This window comes from Trachurus japonicus, chromosome 1 (assembly GCF_045865225.1).
Source record: "Trachurus japonicus isolate A0001 chromosome 1, Traja_1.0".
NCBI classification, from domain to species: Eukaryota; Metazoa; Chordata; class Actinopteri; order Carangiformes; family Carangidae; genus Trachurus; species Trachurus japonicus.
Window position 1 is genome coordinate 40923565 of NC_140907.1, and position 20509 is coordinate 40944073.

The 20509-nt window shown below is 44.7% G+C and overlaps 1 protein-coding gene across 1 annotated transcript in view; it reads left to right on the top strand.

Annotated features, from left to right (window-relative positions):
* eif4a3 (eukaryotic translation initiation factor 4A3) overlaps window positions 1-18981 on the top strand; it is a 19635-nt gene extending 654 nt beyond the window's left edge. The window contains exons 2-11 of the mRNA XM_085788279.1: window positions 1160-1232; window positions 2057-2186; window positions 4946-5078; window positions 5183-5263; window positions 7504-7645; window positions 9071-9209; window positions 10677-10792; window positions 12263-12370; window positions 18040-18167; window positions 18783-18981. Coding sequence (XP_085644405.1) covers window positions 1160-1232; window positions 2057-2186; window positions 4946-5078; window positions 5183-5263; window positions 7504-7645; window positions 9071-9209; window positions 10677-10792; window positions 12263-12370; window positions 18040-18167; window positions 18783-18799 — 1067 coding nt within the window. The 3' untranslated portion in view covers window positions 18800-18981. The remainder of the gene's footprint in view (window positions 1-1159; window positions 1233-2056; window positions 2187-4945; window positions 5079-5182; window positions 5264-7503; window positions 7646-9070; window positions 9210-10676; window positions 10793-12262; window positions 12371-18039; window positions 18168-18782) is intronic.
* The last annotated feature ends 1528 nt before the right edge of the window (window positions 18982-20509 follow it).

Below are 20509 nucleotides of genomic sequence, written 5' to 3' on the forward strand. Positions count from 1 at the left end.
CTCTCTGATTCAGATCAGTTTTAGAAGCTCCGCTAGCGCAGTTAGCTCCGTTAGCTCCGGAGGCTAAAGCTAATGCTCGTCTCCGTGAATAAACCCGGTCTGTTCCCGCTGTTTTCCCGAGTTTATTCTGTGTTTTATAACGTTACTACCGTGTTTTACTCTGTTAATATTATGTTTATAGTGTTTACACCGTGTTTTACTGTGTTTACCGGCTGGTTCAGGCTCAGACTGAAACGTGTTTAGCTCCGGTAACGGAGCTTCATCCCGGTGTTTCAGTCTGAAGTTGTACGTTAACGTTAAAGTTACTTTACTGTTCAGGCGGCTTCACTGTTTACAACACAGACTCTCTATATGTAACGTAATGTAATATAAACAGAGTGTAGTTAGATAGCAGTGGTAGTTTAGTTGTAGCGGTTCAGTGAGTTTAAACCGAGTTAAACCTCCGCTGTTCCCGCCGCCAGGCTTCAGGCTTCAGGCTCTCCAGACAAGGCAGTAGTAATAATAATAATAAGACTTTATTATGGACACAATCCAGAGGTCCATAGGGACTAGAAATACATAAAAGATAGACAATAAACAAAACATGCAACAGTTCAATGTAAAACAAACATAGCCATCAATATCATCCAGACTGGAGGCCAGTGGCTCCACAGTAACGAGCTCTTCACCATCACACAGAAACAAAATGATATCATTTCTAGAGGCTGATAGCCTGCACATAAATGTATACATAAGATTGTGTATTACAGCAGAGCAGTTTGGCACCCCAACATTAACAAACAGACATATCGTTTACAATATGATGACCAAGATATTTCACTTCATTACTTTCTTTAAGAACAGAACCAGATAAAAAGAATTCAGGGAAAACTAATTTCCTATCACCTTTTACCTCTGACAATAATAATCATATCATACTGTAGTAACTACCTCCTCTCACCCTGAACAACATGTGAACTCTCCTCCTGCTGTGTCCGGCCTTGTTCAGTGAGCAGAAACATTTGTAGTGAACCTTTATCTATCCAGGAAGGATCCACTGAGATTCAACAATCTGTTTTCCAAGGATCTGGAATGTGGTCATTTCAGATGTGTAGGAAGTTCCTACATGGGTCCAGCTGCTGGTTCTGACCCGGCTGTGTGTTGTGTTGTTGTGTTTCAGGGTTTGAGAAGCCGTCGGCCATCCAGCAGCGCGCCATCAAACAGATCATCAAGGGCCGTGACGTCATCGCTCAGTAAGTGGTTCACTGTCTTCTCCCTTCAGTCCCACCAGAACCAGAACCAGAACCAGAACCAGAACCACAACCACAACCACAACCACAACCACAACCAGAACCAGAACCAGAACCATGTGCTGTGGTCCGGTCCTGAGCTTAAAGATTAATTGTGTTATTGTTAGTGTTGTGAAAACAGATTTTGTATTTTGCCTGAAACTGTACATATTAGGAGATGGTGGGGGGGTGGCTGCCTTCCCTAAACCAACACAGCAGTGGAACAGACTGCATCATGATTGGTCCACAGATTATTCTGAGGAACTGGAAAAAACCGGGAGAGAACTGGGAAAAATAGCAGCACAGGATACAAGATGAAATGGAACTACTGGGGGAAATATCAGGAGTCTATGAATGACACTAAATGAATTTAGCATTATTATTTTGCTGTATTTATTTTCATTATTATCAATTCGCTTGTTATTTTATTTTTATTTTATTATCATAATTTATTTTTCGCATGGATGCGTGTCTATACATTCATATATACATATATATATAGATAGATTTTTTTTATTATTATATAGAAATGCTTTTCTTTTTTCTCTCTCTCTTTCTTCTTTTTCTTTCTGTATTTATTTGCCTCATGATAAGTGGTATTTATGGAGGTAGAAGCGTTAGTGGGGCGGCTCCTCGGGGCGTTATATCTCTCTCTGTGTGTGTGTGTGTGAATGATGTTTGTCATTTGGTCTGTTGTGATTATGAATGAGAATGTTGGAAAATAAAAGAATATAAAGAGAAAAAAAAGAGCTGTGTCTCTAACTAACAGCGTGTCCTTGTCTCTTCAGGTCTCAGTCGGGGACGGGGAAGACGGCCACCTTCTGTGTCTCAGTGCTCCAGTGTCTGGACATCCAGGTCAGAGAGACGCAGGCGCTGATCCTGGCCCCGACTAGAGAGCTGGCCGGACAGATACAGAAGGTACTGCTCTCTGATTGGTCCTCTCTCTGCTGCTCTCTGATTGGCTGCTGCTGCACGTAGAGTTGCACGATACCCACGGTAGCCACGGTACCCCGCGGTGCCAAAACGTAACGGTTCCTACTATACTAGAAATTCTACACGACGGTACTACCGTGGATTACTACTACCGGTGCCAGTTTCCGCTACATAGCGGCCGCCCCTCCTCTCCTCTCCTCTCCTCTCCTCTCGGCTTCTCACTGCATGCTACTACCTTGTAAACAAAACCCACATGCACCCACTGCAACCTAACTACACAGCTGCTGAATGATTGGCTGTTTGCCTGTTACTGGTGATGTCCGGGGATATGATAGGCTGTTTCTGCACGCTGGGTCCGCCCATCTGTTCTCTGATTGGCTGTTCGTGGTTCATGTCGGCAAGAACGGACTCTATGAAGACAGCTGAGACAGCTCCGGCCGCTTCGATAGAAATTCGCTTCAAAACAAACAACGAGCTAAAGTTCTGTCTCGTCCGACGCGCGCACGGCTTCACAAACACGAGACAGCACACTGACCACGGCAGAAGCACCGGGCGCGAGCGGCGGGTCTGCCGCGGCGTCGTCGTCAGTGGCACTTAATTAATTTAGCTCTGTTTATTTTCTCATTGGCTAATATCAGGCTATATGCTCCGTGTACAGGCTGAGGGATGAAGAGTTAAAGGATGTCCAAGTATAAAGCACCTAGAAAATGCATAAAAATATAGTTTTCACAGGGAATCAGTTCCTGTTCCATTGTATTTTGTCCTCTATGATTTATTATGAAGAAGCATTATTGTCAAATAGATTTTTTTTTAAAAGACAGTGGATTTGTTTTTATCCTAAGTTGATTATTTATATTTGTTAAACATAAATTAATGTGCAAGAGACTGAATGGTTATTTATTTTCAACCATATACATTCTAACTTCATTTATTTGTTTTTTATTGCTTATTTAAAAATATTTGTTTCAGTCTAATTCCTACTTCACTAGTATTATGTTTATCATGCACCAAACAACATTATAAGTAATTAATAAGTATTTATAACTTGTACAAATACATTGCAGTTCATAAAAATAATAATAATAAAAAAAGGTTGCAGTATCGTGATATTACCCGGAACCGTGATACTTTGTCTGGTATAGTACCGTGGTTACTCATTTTGGTACCGTGACAACTCTAGCTGCACGAGTACTGCTCTCTGATTGGCTGCTGCTGCACGAGTACTGCTCTCTCTCTCACACCATGTTTCTCACATTCTCTGTTCTAAACTGTTTTCTTGTGTGTAACAACATCTCTGTCCTGGGTGATGATCCCTCCTCTGTTGCTCACCCTGAGCTTTCTCCTGGTTTTCCCTGTTTAAAGGGTTTTCCATGGAGTTTTTCCTCAGTGGATGTGAGGGTCTAAGGACAGAGGATGTTGTTATGATGGGATGTAAAGCCCTTTGAGACAAACTGCTGGTAAAAACGGGCTATACTAATAAAACTGCCTTGCCTCTGATTCGCCCTCTTTCTGTGTGCTGCTCTCTGATTGGCCCCCTGTGTGCTGCTCTGCTCTCTGATTGGCCCCCTGTGTGCTGCTCTGCTCTCTGATTGGCCCTCTGTGGTTGTGCTCCTCTCTGATTGGCCCTCTGGTCCCCTCTGCTCTCTGATTGGCCCTCTCTCTCTCTGTGCTGCTCTCTGATTGGCCCTCTGTGCTCCTTTGCTCTCTGATTGGCCCTCTCTCTCTCTGTGCTGCTCTCTGATTGGCCCTCTGTGCTCCTTTGCTCTCTGATTGGCCCTCTGTGCTCCTTTGCTCTCTGATTGGCCCTCTGTGCTCCTTTGCTCTCTGATTGGCCCTCTGTGCTGCTCTGCTCTCTGATTGGCCCTCTCTCTCTCTGTGCTGCTCTCTGATTGGTCCTCTGTGGTTGTGCTGCTCTGCTCTCTGATTGGCCCCCTGGTCCCCTCTGCTCTCTGATTGGCCCTCTCTCTCTGTGCTGCTCTCTGATTGGCCCCCTGGTCCCCTCTGCTCTCTGATTGGCCCTCTCTCTCTGTGCTGCTCTCTGATTGGCCCCCTGGTCCCCTCTGCTCTCTGATTGGCCCTCTGGTCCCCTCTGCTCTCTGATTGGCCCCCTGGTCCCCTCTGCTCTCTGATTGGCCCTCTCTCTCTGCTCTGCTCTGTGATTGGCCCCCTGGTCCCCTCTGCTCTCTGATTGGCCCCCTGGTCCCCTCTGCTCTCTGATTGGCTCCCTGGTCCCCTCTGCTCTCTGATTGGCCCCCTGGTCCCCTCTGCTCTCTGATTGGCCCTCTCTCTCTGCTCTGCTCTCTGATTGGCCCCCTGGTCCCCTCTGCTCTGTGATTGGCCCTCTCTCTCTCTGCTCTGCTCTCTGATTGGCCCCCTGGTCCCCTCTGCTCTCTGATTGGCCCCCTGGTCCCCTCTGCTCTCTGATTGGCCCCCTGGTCCCCTCTGCTCTCTGATTGGCCCCCTGGTCCCCTCTGCTCTGTGATTGGCCCCCTGGTCCCCTCTGCTCTCTGATTGGCCCCCTGGTCCCCTCTGCTCTGTGATTGGCCCTCTCTCTCTCTGCTCTGCTCTCTGATTGGCCCCCTGGTCCCCTCTGCTCTCTGATTGGCCCTCTCTCTCTCTGTGCTGCTCTCTGATTGGCCCCCTGGTCCCCTCTGCTCTCTGATTGGCCCTCTCTCTCTGTGCTGCTCTCTGATTGGCCCCTGGTCCCCTCTGCTCTGTGATTGGCCCCCTGGTCCCCTCTGCAGGTGCTGCTGGCGCTAGGCGACTACATGAACGTGCAGTGCCACGCCTGCATCGGAGGCACCAACGTGGGCGAGGACATCAGGAAGCTGGACTACGGCCAGCACGTGGTGGCCGGCACGCCGGGCCGGGTGTTCGGTGAGTCTGAGTCTCTGCTCTCTGATTGGCCGGCCGGCCCGAGGGTCGGTGAGTCACCATGGCAACCAGCCATAGCTAACCTTCTCTCTGTCCCGCTGCTGCAGACATGATCCGGCGCCGCAGCCTGAGGACCAGAGCCATCAAGATGCTGGTGCTGGACGAGGCCGACGAGATGCTCAACAAGGGTGAGGACGGAGAGCTGCCGTGATGTCATCAGAGCTGCTGTGATGTCATCAGAGAGCTGCTGTGATGTCATCAGAGAGCTGCTGTCGTTTTTTTTTATTTAGGCTGCGTTCCGATCCACAGTTTACTTGGACAGAGCCCCCTACTCCCTGCTCCCTGCACAGGGAATCTGCCGTAGGAAACTTCATTTAACTGATATTACACCGATCTGAACACCCTGCAACGTCACAGCTGTTTCCGCTCGAGTTCAAAAATAAAGTTTTTAAGTTTCAAAATGTTTCACGCCACTATCACCGTTTAGACAGATCTGAAATTATTTAAGAAACATTACTATTTCTGTGTGCACAAGCAAAGCAGTTTTGTGTTACAATGCGTGGTATTTATTCAGTTTGGGGGCATCAGGATGTGTAGAAAGCATCAGTGGCTCAGCTGACAGGAAAGCTAACGGCAGTAGCTAAGCTAACGGCGGCAGCTAAGCTAACGCAGCTAAGCTAACATCAGGACGTCAGCTGTTAAAACCCTCCCGTTGTGGGACACCACATGAAACTACTCCAGTTAGCTCAGTCATGTTGGAACTCAGATATCCGCTGGAGAAAATATTTTTTCATGGAGCGTTTATTGAGCCACTGAGTTATTAAAGTTAAACAGGTAGCTAACCGTTAGCCCGGCTAATTTACATAACGCACGTAAACGGACCGCAATGGCTGATGGGTAATATCGGTTGTCAACATCCGGTGAACTGGGCGAAGTGAGGAACCGTTGTTCACTCCTTCCCTGCACAGTTCACAGTTCCCTTCAAACTGCTCCCTGCGGTTTGGAACCACACTGAACATGGAGAACACTGTGTAGTCCACTGCTCAGGGAACTAAAGGTCGATCGGAACGCACCCTTAGCCTTCTTTGTTTTGATGCTAATGCAGCATTACACTGCAAAAACTCAAGTATCTTAGCAAGAATATTTGTCTTATTTCTAGTTAAAACAAATCTCATTCTACTTAAAATCAGACTCATCACATTAAAAGCAGCTTGTTTTTAGACACTTTTTACTTCTTTCAAGCTGATTTTCACTTGAAATAAGTAGAAAAAATGGACATGATGCTAACGGAGCTAACTGCGCTAGCGGGGATTCTGAAACTGATTTGAATCCTCCTTATGAAATCAATGTTTATTCTATTTTATATTTAATTTATTTTTGACTATTTATTTTGAGATGTTTATTTTAATTAAAATTTTATTTCAACTGTTCTAAATGTCGCTGCCCGATTTGTGACAGCTCCGTACGGCAACTCCACTTGGACAAACTTAAGTCCTATTCACACGGGATCAGTTTTACCTGTGGTCGTCTGGTGATTAGTAACCCCCCCCCCATGTCTGTGTTTCTTATGGTGCATTCACACGGGATCAGTGAAGTCTGTATTTTACTCTAGTTTACTGACATTAAGGCTCCGATATGACGCTAAAGCTGCTCGTGGTAACATCTGCTGCTGTCACATCCATGTGCCAAGCAAATGTAAATAAAATGTCAAAGCAGCAACGTGACTTCACAACAGTAACGAGCCGTCGTGGTATTTGTATTAAACCTGTTGAAAGCCGCCGTCGACCATCTCATTATCCTCAGAAATTTCTCTCTTTTTATGGATCTGATCTGTTTATTTAAATGTCTCTCCAGCACCGATACCAGCCCGTGTGTTTGCACCTAAAACGCCGTCAAAAATGCCGCTCATAATTTCCAGCGCAGCCTCCATGTTTCAACCCGTACAGCTACAGTAGCTATGGTTTCAACCAGGGAAGAAGTAGAAAGAGGCGCGCAATAAAAACAACAAATGCCCTCAATTACTGAGATGCAGATTGGCACGGGACTAGTTTGTTTAATCACTAAACATTCTGACACCACTACAAAATTGCGTGGTCACAATGTCAATATAATGATGATCAAAATACGGCTTTTATCGATTCATAAACTGCATCATGTGGCGCATCTGCCAGAGAATACGGTAACAGGACGTGGTGTTTGTGTGGCGGACCGAGACCAGAGCTGCTTCTTTTCTTTTTCTCTCCACCGTTGTGTCACAGAGGAAGTCAGCTCACTTCCACTGTCACACATAATAATGATGATGAAGTTTGTCCAAGTGGAGTTACCGTAGGCAGCGGTCCAAGATGGCGGCCGCTCCGCAGTATTTACACAAACCGGGCAGTGACGGTGGTTGTGATTTTATGACATCATGGTTGTGTGGTCCAATCAGGCTTCAAGGAGCAGATCTACGACGTGTACCGCTACCTTCCCCCGGCCACCCAGGTGGTTCTGATCAGCGCCACGCTGCCGCACGAGATCCTGGAGATGACCAACAAGTTCATGACCGACCCCATACGCATCCTGGTCAAACGGTGAGGAAACTACACAACCTAGAGAACCTAGAGAACCCTTACTCTCTCTTTATTTGATTTGATTTGATTTATTTAGCACAATTTTAAAACAGTGCAAGGAGGGAACGAAGCCTATAGGTTAACTATCCACCTCACACACAGCAGAGTGACTGATCTGCAGCAGGACACGCTCCGCCACAGCCTTGTCACTCACACACATCACACAGCTTATTAACAACTTGATTAACTGTTAACTGTCTCAAAACCAGTGTTGCTGCTGGCTTTCTTTTTACTTTTTTTCTTTTTTTTACACCGCGGTCGGGTTGTGAATTAATTAATTAACGCTCGTGACTCCGGCCGTGTTGGGTTCGAGATTCAACAAGCCGGTCGGGTTTTACAGTTATTACCGGCAGTAGGCTACAGTAGCTACGCCCGTTTATCAATAAACACAGTGGATGAGGAGGGTGAGTGACTGAGCTCAGGCTGTGTAGACTGGGGCGGGGGGGCGGCGGCGGTGCGGGTCTCTGACTGCAGCGGGACAATCATGTCTCTGCTCCGTGACACACTGAGCGCTGTGGGACCGGGGCTCGCGGCAGCACCCGCTAGACATTGAAAACAGCGGTGATACGTGCTTCCACGTCGAGTTCAACAAACCACAAACGTCTGGAACAACACTGGAAAAAGTCGCTTTTCAAAAAAAAAAAAGAGAGCGAGAGAGAGAGAGAGAGAGAGACCGCCGTGCCGTGTAAAAACAACAACAACAACAAAAAAAAAGTGTCACGTGTCATGACTTCCTGTATCTGGCCCTTCAAAATAAAAGCCCTATAGCCTTTCACAGTTCAGTCATTGATTTTGACTTAATTTTGACAAGACAGAGCTCCAAATGTTGTTGTTTTATCCTGCAACCAATTGACCAATGAAAATTTGGCAGCCCTAATTTATATATTATATAATATATGTAGATATATTACTTAAATTAATACAGTTTTAAAATTTAAAAAAATAATAATAATAATCGGCCGATTAATCGGTTATCGGAATTTTTCCCCCCTAATAATCGGCATCGGCATCGGCCCCAAAAAATCCATATCGGTCGGGCCCTAATTTTAACATTTGGTGCTGCAACTAAACATGTTGAAAACACCACTAAAAACATGTCGGCTAGGTTGATCCTCCAGTCAGTGCCCCTGACCAAAGGCACTGGCTCATAATCTGGAGTTGGTCCCCGGGCGCTGCACCGCGGCTGCCCACTGCTCCTCAGGGATGGGTTCAATGCAGAGAAAGAATTTCACTGTACTAGCTGTATATGTGACTAATAAAGTACCTTTACCTTTAGCTTTACCTTTACCCTGATTGTTCTCTCCACACATTTCTGAACGTCATCTATGAACTCTCTCCTACCCTCCTACCCCCTCCTAACCCTTACTCTCTCTCTGCCCCCCCCAGTGATGAGCTGACCCTGGAGGGCATCAAGCAGTTCTTTGTTGCCGTGGAGAGAGAAGAGTGGAAGTTCGACACGCTGTGTGACCTGTACGACACTCTGACCATCACACAGGCCGTCATCTTCTGTAACACAAAGAGAAAGGTAACACAACATATACACAATATATACACACTCTGACCATCACACAGGCTGTCATCTTCTGTAACACAAAGAGAAAGGTAACACAATATATACACAAACACTATCCAATCCACAAATGCAAAATAATAAAAAAGAGTAGCACTGACCCAAAGTTACTTGCTTAGGTTGCAGTCAGACTGAACTGGTCAACATTCTTGTCACCATTGATAATGGGCTGTGGAGACTTGATTATGTTAATGTTTCACTTTCTTTCATTTGGGACACCTCATACATTTGGTGATGTATTATGCTGACTATGCATGCTATAGTCACATATTTGGTATCACTGGATTCTGCACAACTCCATCTTTCAAACAAGCCATCATATGTGTTTCTATGACAATCCCTGGCCGAGCAACTACAAAGTAAATGAGAATATTCTGCATAGATATTATTTTTTTTGTATGTCCGCTTATTTAAGGCAAGTGTTTATAGGTCTCTATATGTTACACACATCAAGATATTCACATCCAGTTTTTTCTAATAGGTAAAGGAACTTCCTGGCCACAGTTATGTCAAGTTTCAAAGCTGTCAGAGCTTGTGTTATTAATCTACATGAGTTTATGTGTCTTAACTCCCATACGGCCAGGCTGTATTTTTGTTCTTTTTTAAGTTTGGGGTGTATGACAATATGTATCAATTTAACAATGTTTGCAGTAAAATATTTTAACCTAAGAATCCATTTCATATATGGGAGACCTTGGAGATGAGGAAAAACATTGTTAGGTTTTGTTCTACCTCTGGTAGGGGTATCTCAACAACTAAAGCCCTTTTTGACAGTTTGTCACTAGCCTAAAATAAAGTTTTTCTAAATGGGATCTCACCATCTCCTCCAGCCGCCCCTAGATATTCCAAAGTTTGGCTTTGCGACGGGTGGTTCGTCGCCTCCACGTCATGTCTTCAATCTGTTAATTATCCCTCACGTGACGCTTTGATGCTGTCGTTTACAATCTCATGTAACACCAACCTGAATTCATAAAGTTTCCTCATGAAGCAGTCATGACGTGCATGTTTTGTGTTGAGCTGCAGCTGGAGATGAGCAGCTTCATGCCACTGTTTGTACCTGTACCGTTGCACCCCTAGTGGACACACAGAGTGAGTGCATGTGTTTCCCCTCCAGCCGTGGGGTCTCCTATCCTCCAGTGTGACACGGCTCGGTGGAGTACCCACACGTGCAGTGTGCATGGACACAGTCCTGCTGGAACTCTAATAAAAGCTAAATGAGCTAAATCGCGCTAAGAACTAATTAATTGTAAAGCAGTAAGAGCTGATGCAGCTGAATCTGAAATACCGCGGTCCAAGAGCGTATTGCACCGTGCAGGCCGTACCGACGGTTCGCTATTTTACCGAACCGTTGCATCCCTAGTGTATATTGTGTATTTTATGTATATATTGTGTATTTAATGTGTATATATTGTGTATCTCCAGGTGGACTGGCTGACAGAGAAGATGCGTGAGGCTAACTTCACGGTGTCGTCGATGCACGGTGACATGCCTCAGAAGGAGAGAGAGTCCATCATGAAGGAGTTCAGATCTGGAGCCAGGTGAACACACACACACACACACACACACACTCTGGTTACCATGACAACTGCTGATTCTCTATGATTTTTAGTCTTTAGCATTTTAACATTTATATCTGCACACAAACACTGTAGCAGCCTATAAATGAACATACTCCATTATAAAGTGACTTAAACCCTTTTAAAACCTGGACTCTCTGGATGGAAAATAAAAAAGGAGAACAAATGCACATTGCACAAAAAGATCAAACTAATAATGACAGTAGCATCATCTAAGTAAAAAACAAGCCTGTACCATAAGAAGCATCAATAAATAAGTCAAACAATCAGTGATCTGCAACCTACACATTCATTCATTCATTCATTCATTCATTCATTCACACTCATTCACTCATTTCAAGCAGCAGACATTATACAGTATCAAGCCCTAATAAATACACAGTACCACTTCACTGTAATAGGTATTGATCAGACTGACATAACACTGTCATAAACATCAGTGAATACTTCTGACAGCTGTGGTTAAGTGTCATTCACTAAGTTATGTCACTTTTGATGCTAAGTTGACATTGGCCGTGTTTCCCAGATTCCATCTTTCTTAAGGACGTAAGAAGGCTCTTAAGAAGGGTTCGGCTAAGAAGGAGCTAAGATACGGGTGTTTCCTAGATTCGATCTTAACTGCCTTCTTAAGATCAGGCCAAAGAAGCTTCTTAAGAAGCTCTTAACTGGAGCTGTCCACCACCACGGTACTGAAACTGAATCAATCGATGCCAGGCAAATCCATTATTATATCACACGCCACCTAATACACGCATAAATCACACACAGTGACCAGCGCAGCTGCACCGACGGACGATGAATAAACCCAAAACAGGATTTCCACTTGTCAAACATGGTGTTAACACAGGTGTCCCGGGCCTGATTAGAAACTTCTCCGCTGTTGTTGCCGCGTTGGTCACGGGCAGCGACGGACTGGCCGTAGGTGACACGGCACAGACGGCTGCGTGACCATGTGATTGATGTGTGTGAAAATAAAAATAAAAATGTGCACAGGGGCTGGCTGGTTTACAGCCTGACAACTCTGGAGAGGATGAAAACATAAGGTAGCAAATAGCTCACTAGAGTATCCCCACTGCCAGCTGAAGCATTGCTGTGTCTGGGTTCAAATCCACCCACTAAGAAATGATTTTGGTGGTCAACAGGTTTTTCTCTTCTCATCATCACTGAGTGATCAATGCTATAGTTATGTATATAGGCTACATATGTATATAGGCTACATAATGTTTAGGCAGTGGAGTGTTAATGTGTGACAGTGTTTTTGGTGCCAGTATAACATGGAGAGAAAAGACTGTACCAGAGTGCTGAGTGCTTCCTCCTGCAGCGGACAGGGTAGATGTCTTGTAACTGTGGTAGTTGAGATCCTGTAAGGTGTAACATTGTGTTGTTGTTGTGTTGTTGTTGTGTTGTAACGTTGTTGTTGTTGTGTTGTAGTCGTGTGCTGATCTCCACGGACGTGTGGGCTCGAGGTCTGGACGTCCCCCAGGTGTCTCTGATCATCAACTACGACCTGCCCAACAACAGAGAGCTCTACATACACAGGTACAGCTGCTAGACATCCCATAATACAACAACAGAGAGCTCTACATCCACAGGTACAGCTGCTAGACATCCCATAATACAACAACAGAGAGCTCTACATCCACAGGTACAGCTGCTAGACATCCCATAATACAACAACAGAGAGCTCTACATCCACAGGTACAGCTGCTAGACATCCCATAATACACCAACAGAGAGCTCTACATACACAGGTACAGCTGCTAGACATCCCATAATACACCAACAGAGAGCTCTACATACACAGGTACAGCTGCTAGACATCCCATAATACAACAACAGAGAGCTCTACATCCACAGGTACAGCTGCTAGACATCCCATAATACACCAACAGAGAGCTCTACATACACAGGTACAGCTGCTAGACATCCCATAATACACCAACAGAGAGCTCTACATCCACAGGTACAGCTGCTAGACATCCCATAATACACCAACAGAGAGCTCTACATCCACAGGTACAGCTGCTAGACATCCCATAATACAACAACAGAGAGCTCTACATCCACAGGTACAGCTGCTAGACATCCCATAATACAACAACAGAGAGCTCTACATCCACAGGTACAGCTGCTAGACATCCCATAATACAACAACAGAGAGCTCTACATACACAGGTACAGCTGCTAGACATCCCATAATACACCAACAGAGAGCTCTACATACACAGGTACAGCTGCTAGACATCCCATAATACAACAACAGAGAGCTCTACATACACAGGTACAGCTGCTAGACATCCCATAATACAACAACAGAGAGCTCTACATCCACAGGTACAGCTGCTAGACATCCCATAATACAACAACAGAGAGCTCTACATACACAGGTACAGCTGCTAGACATCCCATAATACAACAACAGAGAGCTCTACATACACAGGTACAGCTGCTAGACATCCCATAATACAACAACAGAGAGCTCTACATACACAGGTACAGCTGCTAGACATCCCATAATACAACAACAGAGAGCTCTACATACACAGGTACAGCTGCTAGACATCCCATAATACACCAACAGAGAGCTCTACATACACAGGTACAGCTGCTAGACATCCCATAATACAACAACAGAGAGCTCTACATACACAGGTACAGCTGCTAGACATCCCATAATACACCAACAGAGAGCTCTACATACACAGGTACAGCTGCTAGACATCCCATAATACACCAACAGAGAGCTCTACATACACAGGTACAGCTGCTAGACATCCCATAATACAACAACAGAGAGCTCTACATACACAGGTACAGCTGCTAGACATCCCATAATACAACAACAGAGAGCTCTACATACACAGGTACAGCTGCTAGACATCCCATAATACACCAACAGAGAGCTCTACATACACAGGTACAGCTGCTAGACATCCCATAATACAACAACAGAGAGCTCTACATACACAGGTACAGCTGCTAGACATCCCATAATACAACAACAGAGAGCTCTACATACACAGGTACAGCTGCTAGACATCCCATAATACACCAACAGAGAGCTCTACATCCACAGGTACAGCTGCTAGACATCCCATAATACAACAACAGAGAGCTCTACATACACAGGTACAGCTGCTAGACATCCCATAATACAACAACAGAGAGCTCTACATACACAGGTACAGCTGCTAGACATCCCATAATACACCAACAGAGAGCTCTACATCCACAGGTACAGCTGCTAGACATCCCATAATACAACAACAGAGAGCTCTACATACACAGGTACAGCTGCTAGACATCCCATAATACACCAACAGAGAGCTCTACATACACAGGTACAGCTGCTAGACATCCCATAATACAACAACAGAGAGCTCTACATCCACAGGTACAGCTGCTAGACATCCCATAATACAACAACAGAGAGCTCTACATCCACAGGTACAGCTGCTAGACATCCCATAATACACCAACAGAGAGCTCTACATCCACAGGTACAGCTGCTAGACATCCCATAATACAACAACAGAGAGCTCTACATCCACAGGTACAGCTGCTAGACATCCCATAATACACCAACAGAGAGCTCTACATACACAGGTACAGCTGCTAGACATCCCATAATACACCAACAGAGAGCTCTACATCCACAGGTACAGCTGCTAGACATCCCATAATACAACAACAGAGAGCTCTACATACACAGGTACAGCTGCTAGACATCCCATAATACACCAACAGAGAGCTCTACATCCACAGGTACAGCTGCTAGACATCCCATAATACAACAACAGAGAGCTCTACATCCACAGGTACAGCTGCTAGACATCCCATAATACAACAACAGAGAGCTCTACATCCACAGGTACAGCTGCTAGACATCCCATAATACACCAACAGAGAGCTCTACATACACAGGTACAGCTGCTAGACATCCCATAATACAACAACAGAGAGCTCTACATACACAGGTACAGCTGCTAGACATCCCATAATACACCAACAGAGAGCTCTACATACACAGGTACAGCTGCTAGACATCCCATAATACAACAACAGAGAGCTCTACATACACAGGTACAGCTGCTAGACATCCCATAATACAACAACAGAGAGCTCTACATACACAGGTACAGCTGCTAGACATCCCATAATACACCAACAGAGAGCTCTACATACACAGGTACAGCTGCTAGACATCCCATAATACAACAACAGAGAGCTCTACATACACAGGTACAGCTGCTAGACATCCCATAATACAACAACAGAGAGCTCTACATACACAGGTACAGCTGCTAGACATCCCATAATACACCAACAGAGAGCTCTACATCCACAGGTACAGCTGCTAGACATCCCATAATACAACAACAGAGAGCTCTACATACACAGGTACAGCTGCTAGACATCCCATAATACAACAACAGAGAGCTCTACATACACAGGTACAGCTGCTAGACATCCCATAATACACCAACAGAGAGCTCTACATCCACAGGTACAGCTGCTAGACATCCCATAATACAACAACAGAGAGCTCTACATACACAGGTACAGCTGCTAGACATCCCATAATACACCAACAGAGAGCTCTACATACACAGGTACAGCTGCTAGACATCCCATAATACAACAACAGAGAGCTCTACATCCACAGGTACAGCTGCTAGACATCCCATAATACAACAACAGAGAGCTCTACATCCACAGGTACAGCTGCTAGACATCCCATAATACACCAACAGAGAGCTCTACATCCACAGGTACAGCTGCTAGACATCCCATAATACAACAACAGAGAGCTCTACATCCACAGGTACAGCTGCTAGACATCCCATAATACACCAACAGAGAGCTCTACATACACAGGTACAGCTGCTAGACATCCCATAATACACCAACAGAGAGCTCTACATCCACAGGTACAGCTGCTAGACATCCCATAATACAACAACAGAGAGCTCTACATACACAGGTACAGCTGCTAGACATCCCATAATACACCAACAGAGAGCTCTACATCCACAGGTACAGCTGCTAGACATCCCATAATACAACAACAGAGAGCTCTACATCCACAGGTACAGCTGCTAGACATCCCATAATACAACAACAGAGAGCTCTACATCCACAGGTACAGCTGCTAGACATCCCATAATACAACAACAGAGAGCTCTACATCCACAGGTACAGCTGCTAGACATCCCATAATACACCAACAGAGAGCTCTACATCCACAGGTACAGCTGCTAGACATCCCATAATACACCAACAGAGAGCTCTACATCCACAGGTACAGCTGCTAGACATCCCATAATACAACAACAGAGAGCTCTACATACACAGGTACAGCTGCTAGACATCCCATAATACACCAACAGAGAGCTCTACATACACAGGTACAGCTGCTAGACATCCCATAATACACCAACAGAGAGCTCTACATACACAGGTACAGCTGCTAGACATCCCATAATACAACAACAGAGAGCTCTACATACACAGGTACAGCTGCTAGACATCCCATAATACACCAACAGAGAGCTCTACATCCACAGGTACAGCTGCTAGACATCCCATAATACACCAACAGAGAGCTCTACATCCACAGGTACAGCTGCTAGACATCCCATAATACACCAACAGAGAGCTCTACATACACAGGTACAGCTGCTAGACATCCCATAATACACCAACAGAGAGCTCTACATACACAGGTACAGCTGCTAGACATCCCATAATACAACAACAGAGAGCTCTACATACACAGGTACAGCTGCTAGACATCCCATAATACACCAACAGAGAGCTCTACATACACAGGTACAGCTGCTAGACATCCCATAATACACCAACAGAGAGCTCTACATACACAGGTACAGCTGCTAGACATCCCATAATACAACAACAGAGAGCTCTACATACACAGGTACAGCTGCTAGACATCCCATAATACACCAACAGAGAGCTCTACATACACAGGTACAGCTGCTAGACATCCCATAATACACCAACAGAGAGCTCTACATACACAGGTACAGCTGCTAGACATCCCATAATACAACAACAGAGAGCTCTACATACACAGGTACAGCTGCTAGACATCCCATAATACACCAACAGAGAGCTCTACATCCACAGGTACAGAGCCCCGCCCACATTAACACCTGGTAGACATCCCATAATGCACTGAGCCCCGCCCACATTAACACCTGGTAGACATCCCATAATGCACTGAGCCCCGCCCACATTAACACCTGGTAGACATCCCATAATGCACTGAGCCCCGCCCACATTAACACCTGGTAGACATCCCATAATGCACTGAGCCCCGCCCACATTAACACCTGGTAGACATCCCATAATGCACTGAGCCCCGCCCACATTAACACCTGGTAGACATCCCATAATGCACTGAGCCCCGCCCACATTAACACCTGGTAGACATCCCATAATGCACTGAGCCCCGCCCCCTCCTCACTGCAGAAACTCTACATCTTTCCAAGAATATTTGTCTCATTTCTAGTCTAAACTAATCTCTTTCCACTTAAAATAAGACTCATCACCTAAAAATGAACTTGTTTCAAACTCATTTTCACTTGAAATAAGTAGAAAAATCTGCCAGTGAAAGCAAGTTTTTTGTGTTTGTAATAAGAAAGAAAAACTTGCTCCACTATCAGATTTCTCTACTTATTTCAAGTGAAAATCTGCTTAAAGAAGTAAAAAGTGTCTAAAAACAAGCTGCTTTTAATGTGATGAGTCTGATTTTAAGCAGAATGAGATAAGTTTTGACTGTTTTTATCCGTCTATGGTCTGTTGTGTTTCTGAAATGATCTCAAATTCAGCCGGAAGTGCAGCCCGGGGGTTGATTTACACTGAATATTCAAAGTGATAAAGGGTTAGTACGTAATGTCATGAGCCTGTAAAAGTAACATAATAAACCAACAGCCAATCACCCCCCCCCCCGGTCACCATGGTGACCAGGTCTAATCAGGGTTGATTGTTTATCTCCTGTTCTTCTTTCAGCTTCTTGTCTTCATTTGGTTTCATTTCCTCTGTCTGGTTGTTTTGACCTTTGATCACATGACGTCGTCGTCTTCTCTCTAGTGATCATTGATCATTGATCATTGATCGGTTCTGAGCAGCTTGTTGTGAATGTGTTTAACCCCGTGTTGACCTCTGACCCCCTCCCCCTCCAGGATTGGTCGGTCCGGTCGCTACGGGAGAAAGGGCGTGGCCATCAACTTTGTGAAGAACGACGACATCAGAATCCTGAGAGACATCGAGCAGTACTACTCCACCCAGATCGACGAGATGCCCATGAACGGTAGGCTGTTGCCATGGAAACGACACCGCGTGTGTGTGTGTGTGTGTGAGAGGCTGTTACCATGGAAACGCTACCACAGAGAGAGACACTGGCTGTGTGTTTGAGGCTGTTACTTTACTTTATGTGTTTATCTAGTTGGGACAGTGAGTACTAGAGTAAGTACCCACAGTAAATACTAGAGTACCCACAGTAAATACTAGAGTACCCACAGTAAATACTAGAGTACCCACAGTAAATACTAGAGTACCCACAGTAAATACACCAGATTCAGCTCGTGTGTTAAATTATATCATATTCCATCCCTAGTCCCCAAAACAACACAACTATTAACATAAAAGTCCATGAAGACGGAGCAGAGGACCGGTAGATAACAGAAGTACATTTACATAGTAACAGGGTTACACATGATTCTTTAAATTGTAAAAAAAATATATATATATAATCTATATAGCTGCGATTTAACATAATTCATTGACATATAAAAACATATATATCATTCCATGGAAACGGTACCAGAGAGAGAGAGACTGTGTGTGTGTGTGAGTGTGTGTGTGTGAGGCTGTTACCATGGAAACACAACGCTGACCTGACCTGCTTGATCTTCTCTCTCCGCAGTGGCCGACCTGATCTGATGACATCACCCGGAGCCCCGCCCCTCTGATGACATCATCATCATCCCTCTGAATTCCTGTTGTTTCTTTATTTTTATTCTTCTTTATTTTTTATCATCGCTAGTTGTTTTAGAGTTTTTCTTAATGCGACTGTTGTGGTGCAGCGTCGTCAGACTTTTGTAAATAAAGTTGTTTTGGTTCCACGTCCTCGTCTCCTTGTCGTTGATCAGATGTATTGATTAGTTATTGATCGTCTCTCTGTCTCTGTGTGAAGCTTCAGACTTTGTTGTTTCACTGAGTCAATCAGTTTCACTACATTTCCCATGAGCCTCAGCGCCGCACCATGAAGTTCTTGGATGAAACAACGGCTTTGAGGCGCGTACAAATAACAAGATTCATATTCAAGTATTTATGCAGAAGAAATACATATATTCAACCTAAAGCGCATGAGGAGGTACAAGTACATGCGCAGATATTTAACAACTCTACTATGTACTGTAACAACTCTACTATGTACTGTACTGTATGTGTGATTCGCTCTTTTTATAACAGCTTGCACCGACAATTAAAGGTAACAAACCTACTGCTATGACTGTAGGGGTTATGGTGATGGGCCAGTGTGACTAAATGTTGAACTATCCCTTTAAGAAGTGGTAACGTAGATCCACATTAATATGAGACTCTTTTAGAACCAGACACAAACTCCTGGTTGTCCCTTTAATGTGGGCTGGTTAGATGTGTGTCTGACTGGACCCCGACCTGCTCTCAGGTTGTCATCTAAAGGAGCAGTCCGTGCTTTACAGGGCAGACAAACACAACGAAGCACAGAGAACACACACACACACACACACACACACAGCTTTATTCAGCTGCAGAGATGTTTTATTCTCTTTCTCCTGGTTGGTTCCTCTCATGCTCCAGTCTGGTTGGAGCGTTGAAGTGGACTTTGTCTCGGTCTGAAGTCTGTTCCTCTGCAGAGTAGAGCTTCTGTCTGTCTGTCTGGAGGAAGAAGAAGTGAAACATGGCGGCCGAGGCCTCTGTGTGTGTTGGGTTTTAGGCTGCTGCAGAGTGCTGGTTAACTTGTCAGAATAAAAAGTCCAAGTCGACTTTATATAATTGTGGGTCATTTTTTTAAATAAAATGAACAATTAAGTGTGACGAATCTGCAATAAAGTAATAAATCCTGCTCCACCCTATTCTGCCCTACAACGCAAGAAAGGGGTAACTCATTTTTTGTCAAAAATGAGATTTTGTCATTTTTGGGACATTAAAGGTTCTGCTACATCATGTAGATAAATATCTTGACCCAACGTTTTCTTATTTGGGATGTATTTGCGGGTGGTTTTCACAGTAACTCCCAAAAACTGCAGTGAAACAACAAGAGAGAACACAGTAACATGAGTTACCCTTTTCTTCCTGTGTATAGAACTACCTAAAGCTGTGGGGAAACAAGGAGAGAACACAGTAACATGAGTTACCTTCTTCTCTCTGTGTATAGATGTTCAACAGGCCCGACTGTACAACAGGCTGCTACCATTATGAACCAATGGGAGTTTCCCCTTTCTTGTGTTGTATGTCCAGCTTATATTTTGCCTCAATGCACAAAAAGACAGAGGTAACTCTGAAATAAGGGTAAAATGTTAAGTTTGACTTAAATATTTTTACACAGCTAGACTACTACTTGCAAAAGCAAAAGCAAGGATTTGACCCATTTTCAGAATCCTAAGTTCA